We start from the raw sequence: 14,915 nt of genomic DNA, 5'->3' as shown, positions 1-14,915 counted from the left end.
CTGAGTTTCCATGGCTAAGCTGATACTTGAGCCTAGGTTCCCCCCCCCATGTCCTAGTTTGACAATCAGCTATACCACATTGGCTGTCATAGTTGCCTTACACACTTATAACCTCTCACCAGGGTTTGGAAGACACATGTTGGATGCAATGATGTCACCTGTGACATGTTGCCATGGGGTAGCAAGGGTCAACACTATTTTTCCTCCAACCTCTTGCAAATCCACACCCTCATTACAGTATCCAAATGTATACAGTAACTAGAACACAAGCAGAAACCTGGAGTCAGGAATTCATGACTAGAAGTCTCTAAAGCCCATTCAGTTGTGCTTTAAATTCAGTTGAGTATGACTGAATAGGGCATGGCTGACCTCCTTAAATGTCAGAACAGAAAGGCATTTCCTTTTTGCTTTTTTTAACTGTTGAAACCTTCAGCTGTTCAGGGTTTAAAAACTGATCAAAATGAATTTGCTTGGTTTGTCTCTGTCTAGAAGCAATAAAGCAATTGTCTTTGTTTTCAAAATCTGTCACTGTGATTTTAGTGGCATTAACAGAAATTTGTAGCATATACAAGTAGCACATAGTAACTAGTACACACAATATAAAATATGCATAGTAACTAATATGCACAACATAATATATGCATAGCAACTAGTAGACAGTTCTGCCCATAGCATTTCTCTGCAGTAACAATAGTGTCATTTTCAGTGAATTGAAAGGAACTTGGAAGATGTACTTGCCATCGTACATACACTCAAGTGATGTGTGCACTCACTTTTGCTTCTGTAAAACAGGCTTAATTTTTCTAAGGTATTGTTTGAAAATCCTGTAAAAGCTATTTACTTGGAAGTAGTTTTAGGATAAATTACCTGTATGCAATGAGAAACAACACTTGCAAATCACTTATATTTCTTAAAGACTTTTTCTTTCGGTATTTATGTGCACAGAACTCCAGTTGTCGAAGCTGCCACAGTGGCCGGGAGCTGTATTTTTCTGACTTCTACAAATTGTGAAAATGGTGGGACTGAGAGAAGGGACTCCTCTGAGGTTGGTCGCATACAGTCAGCACTCCATCAGATCACTGTGGCAGCTTCTTACAGGTACAACTCTGTGCATGCACAAATATTAAAAAGGATACTGGCCTCCACCTACTGTATGTACACTAGCTTCCAAAAGGAAATCTTATGAAATGAATGTGCATGTTGTCCTCTGTATAGACACAGGGAAAAATATCAACATAATCAGATGTGACAATGTGTACTTATTCATTTCATGCTGTTGTCTGTTTAGAGGTGCTTTCTGTGTAGAACTGTGTCACATCTGAAATAGCCCTCAGGCCTCACAGGCATGTGCTAATAAATCCATACACGTCAAACATGGAATTTGCTATATTTTGAGAAATCTAAGCCATATTTTTTAAAAAAACGATCATAAATGAAGCCACTCACGAAGTGAAGTACGGACATGAAATTTATTACCTCAGCTATAAGTAATATGTTTCATCTTTATATGCATACAAAAATGCATTTATTGTACATTTATTCTGTGTTTGCAATAAAGGGAGTTCAAATAAAGTAGTTAAATCCTATTTTAGTACACTATACAGATCAAAATGGTAAGCCCATGTAATTGTATTAATGTGATTGAATTCCAGGTCCGATCAGAAACAATCGCCACGTATGCCCTCTGCGGATTTTCAAACTTTGGTTCTTTGGGAGTGGTAATTGGAGCACTGAGTAAGAATGCTATATATTTCTTTTCTGGAGCATTTTATTATACATAATTGCATTTTACAGATCAGGTCCAGGCTATCTGAAAGACCATATAAACCATATATTTTTATACTTAGCACAAGTATTCAAATTCTCGGGGAATGTGTTCTCTTGGTCCCACCAATGTCAAAATGTGAGTGTGGAGTTGGGACAAATACTGACACCACACCAGAGCTCAGGGGAATTCTTTAATATTTTTCTTTTTTAAATGTAAATGTTTTTGTAAATCAGAGGTTATTGCAGGCAAAGAATAAAAGTAAATGACCCAAATGAGATTAGTACTGTAGCACAGAAGGATATGCTGTATATCACTAAGTCCTCTTGTGACATGTATGATCCATTGAAGGGCCTTATGTGAGTAGCTCAGGTTACTAACGAGCTTTTGTCAAGTCCAAAATTTTGGCCAGATACTGTAATTATTTCTAAGGAAATTATAATCTGCTATCTGACTATTACAGCACTTTGAAGTAAATGCACTTTGGAAGTACTGAGAGTTAGAACCTTGAAACGTTATGATGGAGATACATCCTAGTTTATACTTCTGGAACTAGACAAACAAAGTAAGGAGAAAATACAATTAGAAAATGAGATACAGTTAAAAAAAAACTTCACAGTGTACCCAAGGCCATTACAGCAGATATGATCTCTTCACTAGTTAATAGTTAGGAAACTATTTTGGTTTTGTGGTGTTTTCGTTTTTTCCTGAAATCAGAATAATCTCAGAACTGTAGAACTGGAAAGGACCCTATGGAATCATCGAGTCTAGCCCCCGTCAAGGAGGCACAGTGGGGAACCAAACCCCTGACCTCTGGCTCCACAGCCAGATGCCTTAAACCAGTGGTCCCCAACCTTGGGCCTCCAGATGTTCTTGGACTTCAACTCCCAGAAATCCTGGCCAGCAGAGGTGGTGGTGAAGGCTTCTGGAAGATGTAGTCCAAGAACATCTGGAGGCCCAAGATTGGGGACCACTGCCTTAAACCAAGAACTACCCATTACACATTATAGTAGAATAGCTGAATTACTTGTAAGCAAATCTGAGGCTAGAATAAAATTTAAAAATGCTGAGTTGGAAGGAAGTAATTGTACAAATCAAGTGCAGCCTTTGAAAAAAAATTATGGAAACAACAATGCTTTGAATCATTTTGATCACTCCGGTCCGAAGTATTCTGTTGCCTGTGTTAGAGTAGCAAATGTCAGCCACCCAAATTAAGGTGCATAGCACAAAACCCAGTCAAAATATTTTAGAACAAGCAGAAAGTCCCTCAAGTATCTCTCCACATTCATTTATAACAAATTAATGATTTACTACCCTTTCCTTGTAACCAAAATCTATTGCCAGAAAGTAGCTGCATAGTGGCCAGCTCTGCTGAAATATGATGTTTGTGTAGCTTTAAATGAGATAATATGATTTATAATTTGCAAGAGGGAGCTAGGGGGAGATATGTATGTTACAAAAGGTATTGTAAGAAAGGTATCTTCATGGGCACCAGAAATTCAAAGTGGTCTTGGCAGGGTATGGCTTTATTGCAATACTATCAGCAGTTCACCAGCATCTTTCATAGCTACCCAACCAAGTTTATCTGGCACAGATAAAATTTTTAGTAAGTGTTGGAATTACTCTAGAAAGCATTATAACTTTTAGAAAAACAATAGAATGAATACTAGATCATTACACCTTGAACCCTCAATAGTTTTCCTCAAATGTGTTCCTCAGCATCATTGGCACCCTCCAGGAAGAGAGACATTGCAAGGACAGCCTTCAGGGCTATGATTGCTGGAACAGTGGCCTGCTTCATGACAGCTTGCATTGCAGGTATACTACCTTCATGTACTACGGATGGCAGTGGTGTGTGTGTGTGTGTCTCAATTTGTATCTTCAGCTACTAGTAGTATATTAAGCCTTTTTGTGCTGTTAAAGGTATTGTTTACATGGTCTGGGAAATATATGATAGGCAGTGAGTAATGAGAACGAAATGTTGGTAAGAATTATTCTGATTGGCTGGGAGAAACTAGGGGAGGAAGATGGTTGTGGAGTCTGAAGTCCAAGACACAGTCTGCTGTGGAGAGATGGGGAAGAGGGTGGTTTTTCAAGTGTGGGGTCTGAGGGAGTGGTCAGAGAGAGAGACTGAGGAGTGAATTAGATAATACTAGTGAAAGATCATGCTGAATGGATTTAAAGCCTCAGAATAAACATTTATTTAGCACTATTATGTTAATAAAACGTTATTTGTTCTATTCAAACTGAGTGGTGCTGAGTTCATTTCCCATGTGAATGACTACATGAGTGCTGTTATAAGGGCCTGAGTAAAGGGTCAGATACACATACATAGATGCAGCTAAAGGTTGATGACAGGAAAAGAGGAAGAGAGGAAATAAGTGATTATTAAAGAAAGCATGTTTATTTCTATGATGATTTAAAGAAACCATTACCTAAGTAGTCAAGTGACAAGATAAAGGGATTTGTGATATTGGTTTGTTAGAGAATGTGTGTAACACTGCATGCGCGCATGCAGTGTTACACAACAGCAACAACAGTGATGGAACAAACAGAAACAGGGGTCAAAATAGTTTGAAATAATACAGTTTTTCTTTTTTCTTCCCTTTCTTTCTTATCAGTGGTTTTAAAGAAATCTCAGCTATGTATTCTTGAAGGCTTTCATGGCTGGGATCTGATGGTTGTTGTGGATTTTTCAGGCTCTTTGGCCCTGTTCTGAAGGTTGTTCCTCCTGACATTTCGCCAGTCTCTGTGGCCGGCATCTTCAGAGGACAGGAGTAGGAACACAGAGCATGGACAGAGTTCCTACTCTAGTCCTCTGAAGATGCCGGCCACAGAGACTGGCGAAGCATCAGGAAGAAGAACCTTCAGAACACAGTCAAAGAGCCAGAAAAACTCACAACAACCATCAAATCTCAGATAGTTTATAGACCGAGGATAATATATGAGTTTGAAAGAAGTAAAATGGAAGATAAATCCTGTTTCACCTATTTCATCCCATTATAGAGTTTTTAAAACAGAGAGAACGGCATTTTTTCAAATAGAAATTAAAGGCAAGATATAGCAAAGTTGATTGTCTTTGTTACCCGCATGGATGTCCAACTCTTCCACTGAAATCAGTGGGATATTTAAGAGCTTAGCTTTGGCTGATTCATGATCTTCTGCTGGCATAATTAAGTTCTGGCAAGAGGTTCTTGGGTACTGCAATTCATAGAAGTGCTGGTAGGAGAAAGCCTCGTTGAAAGTTAGCTTCCTCACCCATTCTCCTCTAGTAGCACCCCCCCCCCAGCCCATGCCATCAAAAGTTCCTTTCCTAAGGTTTGGGAGATCCCCTGTGTTTTTCTGGTCTCCTGGTGATATCATCTAACACACAACAATGAGTAATTTCTACAACTAGAGCAACAATAATAGTAGTGAAGATCTGGGACCCCAAAAGGAATAAGAATAGTAAAGTTTCTTTTAATAAATATGATGTTCCAAGCTCTGGTTTGGAGTTTGAAAACAAGCAGTGGTTTGTGGGCATATTCTGATAACCTCTGTCATAAAACAGCTAAAGGTAGATAGGGTTGTTTGGATCGTACCTAAGTAATATAATAACATCATCAGTTCTTGGAGCATGATCTAAGAGCAAAGTCAGGCAGGTCTCAATGTGATCTGGTCAGTGTTTCAGTGGGGATCAAGTGTGACTGTTTAAGTCACTTCAAATTCCATAATGGAAGAAAGGTGGCATATAAAAAGTATGAAATGTAATGAATAAAATGTTTCTATTTTTAATATTAAATGGTGAACTTAAAAATGCAAGATGTGAACTTGGAAGAAAGCTGAGTTCATGTGGCCGATAAAGAATCCATTGTGACTTCTAGTTAAATATTATATTCGTTTTCATCCTTAGTACAGTTTTCAGTAATGCAATAGAAACTACGTATTTTCTGGAATGTAGTTCCCCTTCTGGTTGCATGCAAGGAACAAAATCTGGAACAAATCTAAATAATTAAAATACAGTTGGATGTATGAGAGAATATTTATACACCTCGAATGGATTTCTAACATCACAGTGAATATACACTCGAAAGTCTTCAGTTCATATTATTTTGCTTTTTGCAAATTTTATTTCAAAGTGAAGCAAAAATAGATGTGGAAAAAATGAGATCAGAAGTTGTACAATGAATTTTTTATGAGTTTGGCATTGTAATTGAAAGGTACCATCATTGCTTAATACATATGGTCTTTCTCTTGCATTTTCAGGAATATTATCTGTTGCAGAAGATCCATGCACTGCTGTATTAGGAAACAATTTCAACATGACTAGCAATAGTACAGAAATAGTTGCATGCTGCTTAAACCTCTTTAACAGGTAATTATAAAAAGGGCAGAGTCTGAAATTTACAGAGATAAGTCAAATTGCTGCTCTTACAAATTACCAGAATACCATATAATCAGACTTCCTCAACTCAGCTGTATTTACCTTACCTTACCTTGAAAACCTTAGCAACAACAACAATACATCAAGTCAATTATGATGTATGGCAAACTTTTCAGTGTTTTTTGTATGGAGAATACTCAGAAGTGGTTTAGTATTCCCCTCTTCTGGAGGCATCCTGGGACTACATGTAGCCCAAGGCTACACAGGCTGGCTCTATTCACAGGAGGGGAATTAAACTCCTAACCTCTGGCTCCATAGCCAGATACCTAAACTACTGAGCTATTATGGTCTGTATAAGTCAGTTCCAACTTAATAACATGTAACAACAACAACATAACAAAAATGAGCCACTGCTTTTATGAAAATATGGAATACAGAACAATGCTGCAAGAGCTTGTGAATACTGCCTGGCGATCCTTTTTTTAAACTGTTGGCACTTAAATATCTGTGGTTTCATTCCATTCCCTATGTACAGATCGCTATTTGTATCAACATATTAGTAAATCTGGCTACGTATTTCCTCCCCTCTTCCCTTCACCAAATTGGGTAACATTTCATCCATACATTGCTGATCAGGAAGTGTGACTGGATTGTCTTCAGAAGGGAGGGACTGTCTTGTCCAGCAGCACTCCCTCCCCCCCACCACTAAAGCTCCCCACCACCACTAAAGAAGATGGATTAGCCCTGGCTTGGTCAGTGGTGGGCAAAGTATGAGTCAGCAAATGTTGTTGGATGGCAACACTCTTCCCCACTGGCTATGCTAAGTAGAGCTGCTGGAAGCTGCATCATTTGGAAGTTGGTGCATTGCGTCATCCCTGTTTTATCTGTTACTGGAAAGTTTCTTATGAGGATATTGGCCTAGGAGGGCCAAGTGCTGTTACGAAAGACGGAGGATGGGGAAGTAGGCAAAAAGGCAAGACGATGGATAGAGGAAAGACCCAGAACATAATGGTGGCGTATTACAGACACAGGTTCCAGAGCATGCACTTTAGTGCAACTTCAGCTTCCTCTGGCCTTTAATAGAAACCATACTTGGATTTTCATTCCCTCTATCATTCTTTGGGCAGTTTTTCCGCTCTTGCAAAAAAAAAAAAAAAAGCTCATGTCTGATTTTTTTTTTTAAAAAAAATCTAGCTAAAATCTGGTTGCCACTGCGAGCATATCTTTCAATTTTGCAGATCTCCTGACTGCCACAAGAGCTTTGCTAGTCAGCACTATGCAGAGCCAGCTAGCTCCTGTTGGATACTGTGAAAGGGCAAGCTAGTTCTGAATTGCGTTCTCTATGGAAGGTTTGCCTAGCCAAAAAGGAATGATGACTGATTCTCAATGAGCGTTCACCAGTCATATTATGTACTTCAATACAAATCCTAAGTTAAGAGTTCTGAGGTTGCCTTTAAGGTTTTGTTTTAAATAACCTAGAAATTTGGCTGTCATGGTAAAGACTAAAGGATATTCAGTATGGATATTAAAGCTTGAAGAACAGTAAAGGCATGACAAAGTGTGCTTAGCGTCATTTGTAAGAATAATAACAATAATTTATAAGGAAAAGTAGAGTGAGGAGGCAACCACATTAACAAAAATGTGGGAAATTTTACTGGTGTGGAGCAGACCAATTCTACCCATTGATCACACAACACAACAGGAAATGTGAATCAACCCAGAGTCCTACACCCTTAACTTATCCCCACAACAGACCCTTCTACTTTTTAAAAAGTCAAATCTTTTTTCCTTTAATTCAAATTATGTGATTGCTTTGAACCAATGCGGAAAAGAAGGGCAAGGTACATGTGCATATACACACACAAACACACAGCACCTTTCCCCTCGTCTTTTAGTGCAGCCGTTTAAATCATACAAACTGGAATTTGCTGTTACAATTTCACGGCGAGTGAATGTGAGTGAATTCGTATTTTCCTCACTGTGTAGTCACACCCTCAAAACGTAGAACAGTTTTATCATGACTTTTTCCAAACTCACTGCATTTTCCAAACTCATTGTGGGGAAAACACTCATTTTATTTGAATACTCTCAAACTCATTTAACATGTTCTAAATTACTTTGTGTGTGTGTGTGTTTTTTTAATTAAACCTTGTTTTCTCTTTTCCATTAGGGCAAATGGTTCCACAGAAATCTTCTTAAAAGCAAGCAACAACTTGACTTTGGCTGGATGTTGTACTCTTCTGTACCAACCCACAATTAACTGCAGCTGGACCACTGCATTACCTTAAACTCTAGACATTTTTCTATGAGGAATATGTACAGACATTTTGCCTCACTGGTGATTTGACAGGAAAAGGATGATGGTAAACTCACCTTGTTGCTGCTGTACATAAGATTTATCTTGCTTTCAGTTTAAACTAGATTGGCAGCTAAGGACATCTTTCAGCATAAATGGAGTCAATGGGTAAGTGTTTGTGCTCCATATTTATCTTTGACCTCTTGGGTCATAATATAAGTACGTATGTGATAAAGAAGAAACTTAAATATTTGCCGCTATTTCGAAGGCGTATTTAAAACAGCTCAGAAAATCTTTCTTGCTTTTCCTTCTCGACTTACGAAAAAACTGGAAGAGAGTTTTCAGTTGAAAATCTGGAGCACTTTATATACAGTAATTTCTTCCACTGTGATAAAATTGCCTTACTGTGCTACAAAGTATATATACTTTTTAAAAAAAACTTGGAATTAATTCCATTTATTGCAATGGGACATATATCCAAGTAGATGGGATGTGCATTGCCTTACTTACTCCGAGGATTAAAAAACATGATTGTAGTTTTGTCATTACAGGAATTAAGAGATCTTCTGCGGAAGAGCTCAGTATGTGCCCATCCATTAACCCCACCACTATCAGAAATTATCTAATGCACACATGGAACTAGAAGGACAGAGCTTTGTCTCGTTTAAGGCATTTGTTTTTTAAATGTTGGTGCCAAAACACTAAAGCAGAATGTTTCTGGAAACTGCAAGGTTGGTTTCATGTGCCAATCCATGGAAGACATTACACATTTCTTAATTGAGATTTATATCAAAACAACCACATGACCAGAAGTCCTTCTTGAAATTCGGGTAGTAGAATAGATGTTTTTTTAAAAAAATCTAGATCATTTTAAATTAATGGAAAAGCAGATATATGCAGGCTTTTTGGATGGTAGCTTTATCAGTGACTTCCTAATGAAGTCACTGATAAATGAGAAAAGTGTTTACTGAATCAAGTTTAATATCAATGGTTAGCACTACAAAATACCTTTCATTGCATTATTATCAGTACAAGAAAAACCTCTTAATATAGGTACAGAAACAGATCTCACAGCAACAGTTTACAGGATCAAAGAAGAACAACAAGGTTGTTTATTTATTCCTTGTGATTGCATTTATTCCAGCTAGTTAAACTCCATGCAGTTATTGCTGCTGCTACATATTTATTGCTACAAAATTTAAATTTAAATGCTCCAGGAGTACCTGTTAAACAATATTTTAAAATACAGTATGTGAAGCCTTCCCTAAGCTTGTTTATCAGTTTCACCTCACACAAGGTGTATTGACACCACCCAATCATAATAGTGTCAAATAATTATATAGTTTGAGGGAAGGTAATGAAATAAGGGTCACTTGATGATGGGGTAAAAACAAGGGGTGTTGAGGGTTTTCTCAATCGCCCCCTCATAGAGAAGAGCCAACATGAATTATTGACATTTGTAGAACTTCATTTTAAAGGCCAACCTATACATTGCTTGTTCTATGAAACCTTCCATTGTAACTGTCCAGTGTATTGTCTATTTTTGTCCTGACACAATAGTTAAAATGGAAATCAGTATACAGTACTCTATGTGAGAAGAATTTTCAGTAGTGGGAAAATATATGATCAGCAGGAAAACAGCCTTAAGGAAAGCTTGTAGGTGGTGTGGAGAGCTGTAACTAGCTCCCACAGTTTCGGTGCCCTAATGGTTAAGCCTGGGTCATGTGAGACTGACTGGTCCTTTTTAGGAGAAATGTGGGGGAAATGAATGAATGAATGAATGAATGAATGAATGAATGAATGAATGAATGAATGAATGAATGAATGGGGAAGAGAGTGGAGGAACAGGGATAAACACCTGAATCTGAGTGTGCAGTGGCTGTATTAGTAATATACTGAGCCTACCTGCTCTATGCTTCCCTCTGCTTGAAGAAGGTCTGGCATAAGCACTAAGATTGGGTAGGCTCATGCCCTTCCATTTTTTTCCAGCAGATGTAGGTTATGCTGTCTGTATTTCAGCACCCTGGACCAAAGCCCCAGTTGTCCTGATCATCCCTCTTTCTTTATAAACAGGAAACAGTTACTGTTTATATATCAGAAATTGACTGTCATGGGGGGAAAAGTCAAACTAATTGAGTTCTCAATATAACCACTTTTAGCAGAACAAAAATGTCTTGTTACTGCATGTTACAGAATGAAAAGTGTTAGTGAATTCAATTTGTCAAGGGCCAAATAAGAGTATTTTGATCCTTTCGTTAATAAAGATATTCTGTGTTGTAATAATGTTCTGTTCTATTCTTGAATTTTAAAAAGCATCAATTCACTGCCATCACTATGATTGAACTGGCTTTTTTAAATGTTTCAAAGCATTTTTGTAGGGCACACTGTACATTTCTAGGAGAAACATGTTAATTAAAAAGTTTATTCTAACTGGCATGATTGGGTGTTTTATAGAGAGTGTTATCTTTTTCTCTGAATGTACAGTTCTTTGCCTAGCATGTACAGCCTTACTGATTGCTTCTTTGGTAAATACATATCAAAACAAACATATTTTGATCCACTTTTTAAAATATTTTCTTTGATTTATAGGCAAACAGACAACACGCCTCTAATTATTATTTCCAAATACATAATATTCTACTCAAAGTTTATATGAATCAATTTTATATTGATTCTTGTCATGCCAATGATGTATAAAGAAAGGCCGCTTTTCTGTAAAATGGTTATCATGCTGTCAATCTTCAAGTTCATAAATTCTGCCATAAAACCTGTATCATATATCTTCTTTATTCATTCTGACTTAGTTGGAGATCATTTTTTGATGCAGCTGATAATATACAATTAATTGTACTCTTCTGATGCCACTAACTCTTTTAAACAATAAATAATAATAATAATAAATAAATGATTTAAATAATAAAATAACATTATTAAGATCCAGTGGCACTTAGTGTTTTCAAAGGCCAGTTAGGGAACACAAGTTTAGTATGTCTGATATTTATTTTAAAAATTCTGACCGCACAATGCAGATGGATATTGCACAATGCACATGGAAGCATGGATATATATATATTTTTGCCCAGGAAGTATGTTTTGTTGGAGTTTTTACAACCTTGTATGCTGCCTGAAGAAGGTTTGGTTGGGAGGTACCTTTTTGGGCTATCAATCTATCCAGCACTAACCAATCATTCCTTCCCTGCCTCTGAATTCAAAAGGAGTCCCACCTCTGCTCAGTGCTTTTCCCCTCTCTAGAATCTGTTGAAATCGGTTTGCTGAAAGTAGTCATGTTTGTCAGTTTGCTGTTTAATCTGTTCAACTGGAAGTAAAAAAAAGTTTTTATTCCTTCTCCTACCAATGTCTCACTGTTATTGAAACTGTAAGGGCCAGTTAAAGAGAAAAGGGATGGATTATCTGGGGAACTTGAGGCTATTCTGCTATCTGAATTTCTGCACTTCTGCTGTGCAGCTAGAGGGGTTTAACCAGAAATTTAAAAACTCTGAAACAGTTCTTTTGTTGGAAAGTGAGGTTTTTAGATGGACATGAGTCATTTAGTTGAAATCGCTTGTGAAATTGATTTATTTTGAATTGTTTTGGCCTATGTGAACACCTCCATCAGGTGTCAATTGCATCTGTGGAGTTTGTCAAGTAATGAATGCCAGGATCAGCAGAAAGGGCTGCAGAGAAAGGTTGGGTAGGGGAAAGCACTCCCTCCTTCACAAGCCTAGATGCTGCCAATCATGTCAATTTCTCCTTACCCTTCACTGGTTGCCTTCCCTCTGGATGCCATCCCACCTCTCCCTCTCCTTCTCCATCTCTCCCCCTCTCTGAGTCTGTGTCTTCATTCATGTGCACTGGGCTGCAGGAAACCTTGCACCTGCTGACCCAAAAACCATGTGACTACCATGTGACTTTAAGCCAACTTCAAAAACCCTAATCCAGCTCTTGATTCATTTCCATAGTGTAACCATGCCCTCATTTGTTTTGTTCGTTCTGCACTGTCAAGTCATATCCATCTTACGGTGACCCTGATAGAATTTTCAAGGTATGTGAGATATTGATGGAATTGTTTGCCACTGCCACACACACATCCCAGTGAGTTTCCATGGTTGAACAGAGATTTAAATCCAGGTCTCCTGATTCCAAGTCTGCCACTCTACCCATTCCACTATACTGCACCACATACTGTCCACTCTATTCACTACAGGACATATAGTATTGATTCAGATCACACAATCTTTCCTCTGCTGGTGGCAGGATGTGCAGCTATGGCTCTCCATATGCTCTTTGGCCTGCAACTCACATCTGCCCTACTCAGCATAGCCAGTGGTGATAAATTACAGGAGTTATTTAAAAACCTGGAGTTTGCCAGTTACCTCTTCTGAGTTAAACGGCAGAGTGGTGCAATGCATGTCACCATGGCATATCTTATTGCCTTTAGAAAGACACACACACACCCCATTTTTGACATCCCAAGTCACAACACTTCTTTGCTGTTTAGTATTATTTTTAATTGCAGTGGAAAGGAATTCACTGTAGCAGCCAGTAACAGTACTCACTATGCACATGCTACTTTAACAAATGCAACAACAAGAATATTAGTTATCCCTCTGTAGCAATGTAGTAAGAGACAGACAATGCATACGGTGACATGGGATCTTCCACAATCTTTTCTATGCTATAGAGCAGGGGTAAGAAACCTATTCAACTCCAGATGTTCATCCTTGCTCATTTAAAGCAGCGGCCAAGACAGATCGGATATTAAGTCTACCAATAACTGGAGAGTCACAAACTGCACATAACTTAATGGGCTGTCAGTTTGGTCAGGAAAACAATAAGTAGTGAAGAAGCTTTCAGGCATGGGTTTTATTGATCCTAAAAGAACTGTACAGAAAAATATTTTTTTCCAGCTGTGGATAACCACTATTTTTCCATTCACAAAGGAGAACCTTGCCCTGTTGTATGATTAAACAAAGTCCTCTACTAGCCATTAAATTCTTAAATATGACAGTGATTAAAAACTCAGTATATGACAGAGATGAAGTTATTATTTTATTACTTGGCCGTCGTTACATTTCCTCTCAAAGCATTGCATGTGGATATCACATTGCAATGCTTCTTCTCTGCCTCTCGGGCAAGAAGCACTAGGTGGCAGGATTTCATCAGGGAAGTTTCTTTCAAGGCTGCTTTCCTGTAGCAGGTTCCAGAGGGTGTAATTTGTGTGTTGAAGAAACCATGAAAAATAATCCTGTGATCTGCAGCCTAAACTGGTGTCAGTTCGTGAATTGCAAAAGAACCATGACTAGGCAGGGTGTGGAAAGTTACTTCTAAAAAGTGAATTAGTTATGATGATCACCCGAAGGTCCCCACAGTAGCTGCCGTTGTTTTTTTTTTTAATTAAGCCTTCCAGTCTCTCCAAAGTGAGTAAAAAAAGTTACCATTGGCGTGGGAAAACATCTGAATACAATAGCATGAGACAAAACTTAAATGATGTGAACTTCCTTCACTTCTACGTAGTGAGGCTGCACCACTGTAACTCTAACAGAAACCCAAAAAAATAATAATAGTTGCCTTGCAGAAAGAGTTATTACTTCTCACTAAGTCATAATGTACTTTTTTTTCCTTACCTCCATTACTGGCAAAAGAAACTAATTGCAAGTAACTTGTCATTTGTAACTTATCACACCCAAACTCTGTTTGACTGCTCCTCAAACATCCCAAGTCAACTAGTTCTCTAGCAACTGTCTCTAGATCATTTAAACTTTAATAAATCTCCAGCACAGATTGTTGTTCTTGTTTGCCATCACGTGAGAATAGACTTATAGCAGCAGTGATGGGGCTTTCAAGGTAAATGAGAGATTTAAAGAGTGGTTTTGGCAGTGCCACACCTGCAGTGAGCTTCTGTGACTGAGATTTGAACCCAGGCCTCCTGACTCCTAGTCTGTCACTCTATCCACAATGCCACACTGGGCATCACAACACAGACTGCCGTTGCATTTTTAATAATATGACCTGTTGTAAGGGTTATAGTCAGGGCCAGTCTTATCATTAAAGAAAATGAGCTGGCTGCCTTGGGCAGCAGGTTTGGGGTATCATTAAAGATCTGTAAATTTATTATTGCTTTATTTTTACTGCAAAGAATAAGAAGAAGTGCTTATGAGATTTTATCCTTCAGGCAGTAAAATAATCTGAGTGACCAAGGATACAGTGAATTTTGCTCCTGTGCATCAGGCAGCAAAATAATAGGGACTAATTCCGCTTGTAGTTTCTCTACAAATCTGATGAACAAAGCATCAAGGGACTTTTTATTTGTAAGATTTTTTAAAACTATTTTGCAATGGGGTGTAAGAATGTATCGATCCACAGTTCAGTGGCTTAGTTCTCTGGTTGCAAAGCCAGAAGTTGGAAGTTCAATTCCCCACTGTTCCTCCTTGAGAGGGGCTGGACTGGATCCAGACTGAGGGTCCACTCAAGCTCTGCAGTTCAGTGGTTGT

At 38.2% G+C, this 14,915-nt stretch overlaps 1 protein-coding gene across 1 annotated transcript in view; it reads left to right on the top strand.

Annotated features, from left to right (window-relative positions):
• Window positions 1-10,704, top strand: part of SLC28A3 (solute carrier family 28 member 3) — a 42,923-nt gene extending 32,219 nt beyond the window's left edge. Inside the window, exons 13-16 of the mRNA XM_078384093.1 lie at window positions 1,653-1,734; window positions 3,485-3,583; window positions 6,011-6,119; window positions 8,299-10,704. Of these exons, the coding sequence (XP_078240219.1) occupies window positions 1,653-1,734; window positions 3,485-3,583; window positions 6,011-6,119; window positions 8,299-8,416 (408 nt within the window). The 3' untranslated portion in view covers window positions 8,417-10,704. The remainder of the gene's footprint in view (window positions 1-1,652; window positions 1,735-3,484; window positions 3,584-6,010; window positions 6,120-8,298) is intronic.
• Window positions 10,705-14,915: the final 4,211 nt, after the last annotated feature.

Source organism: Pogona vitticeps, chromosome 2, assembly GCF_051106095.1.
Source record: "Pogona vitticeps strain Pit_001003342236 chromosome 2, PviZW2.1, whole genome shotgun sequence".
Lineage (NCBI taxonomy): Eukaryota > Metazoa > Chordata > Lepidosauria > Squamata > Agamidae > Pogona > Pogona vitticeps.
This window is presented reverse-complemented; position numbering and strand designations above follow the sequence as displayed.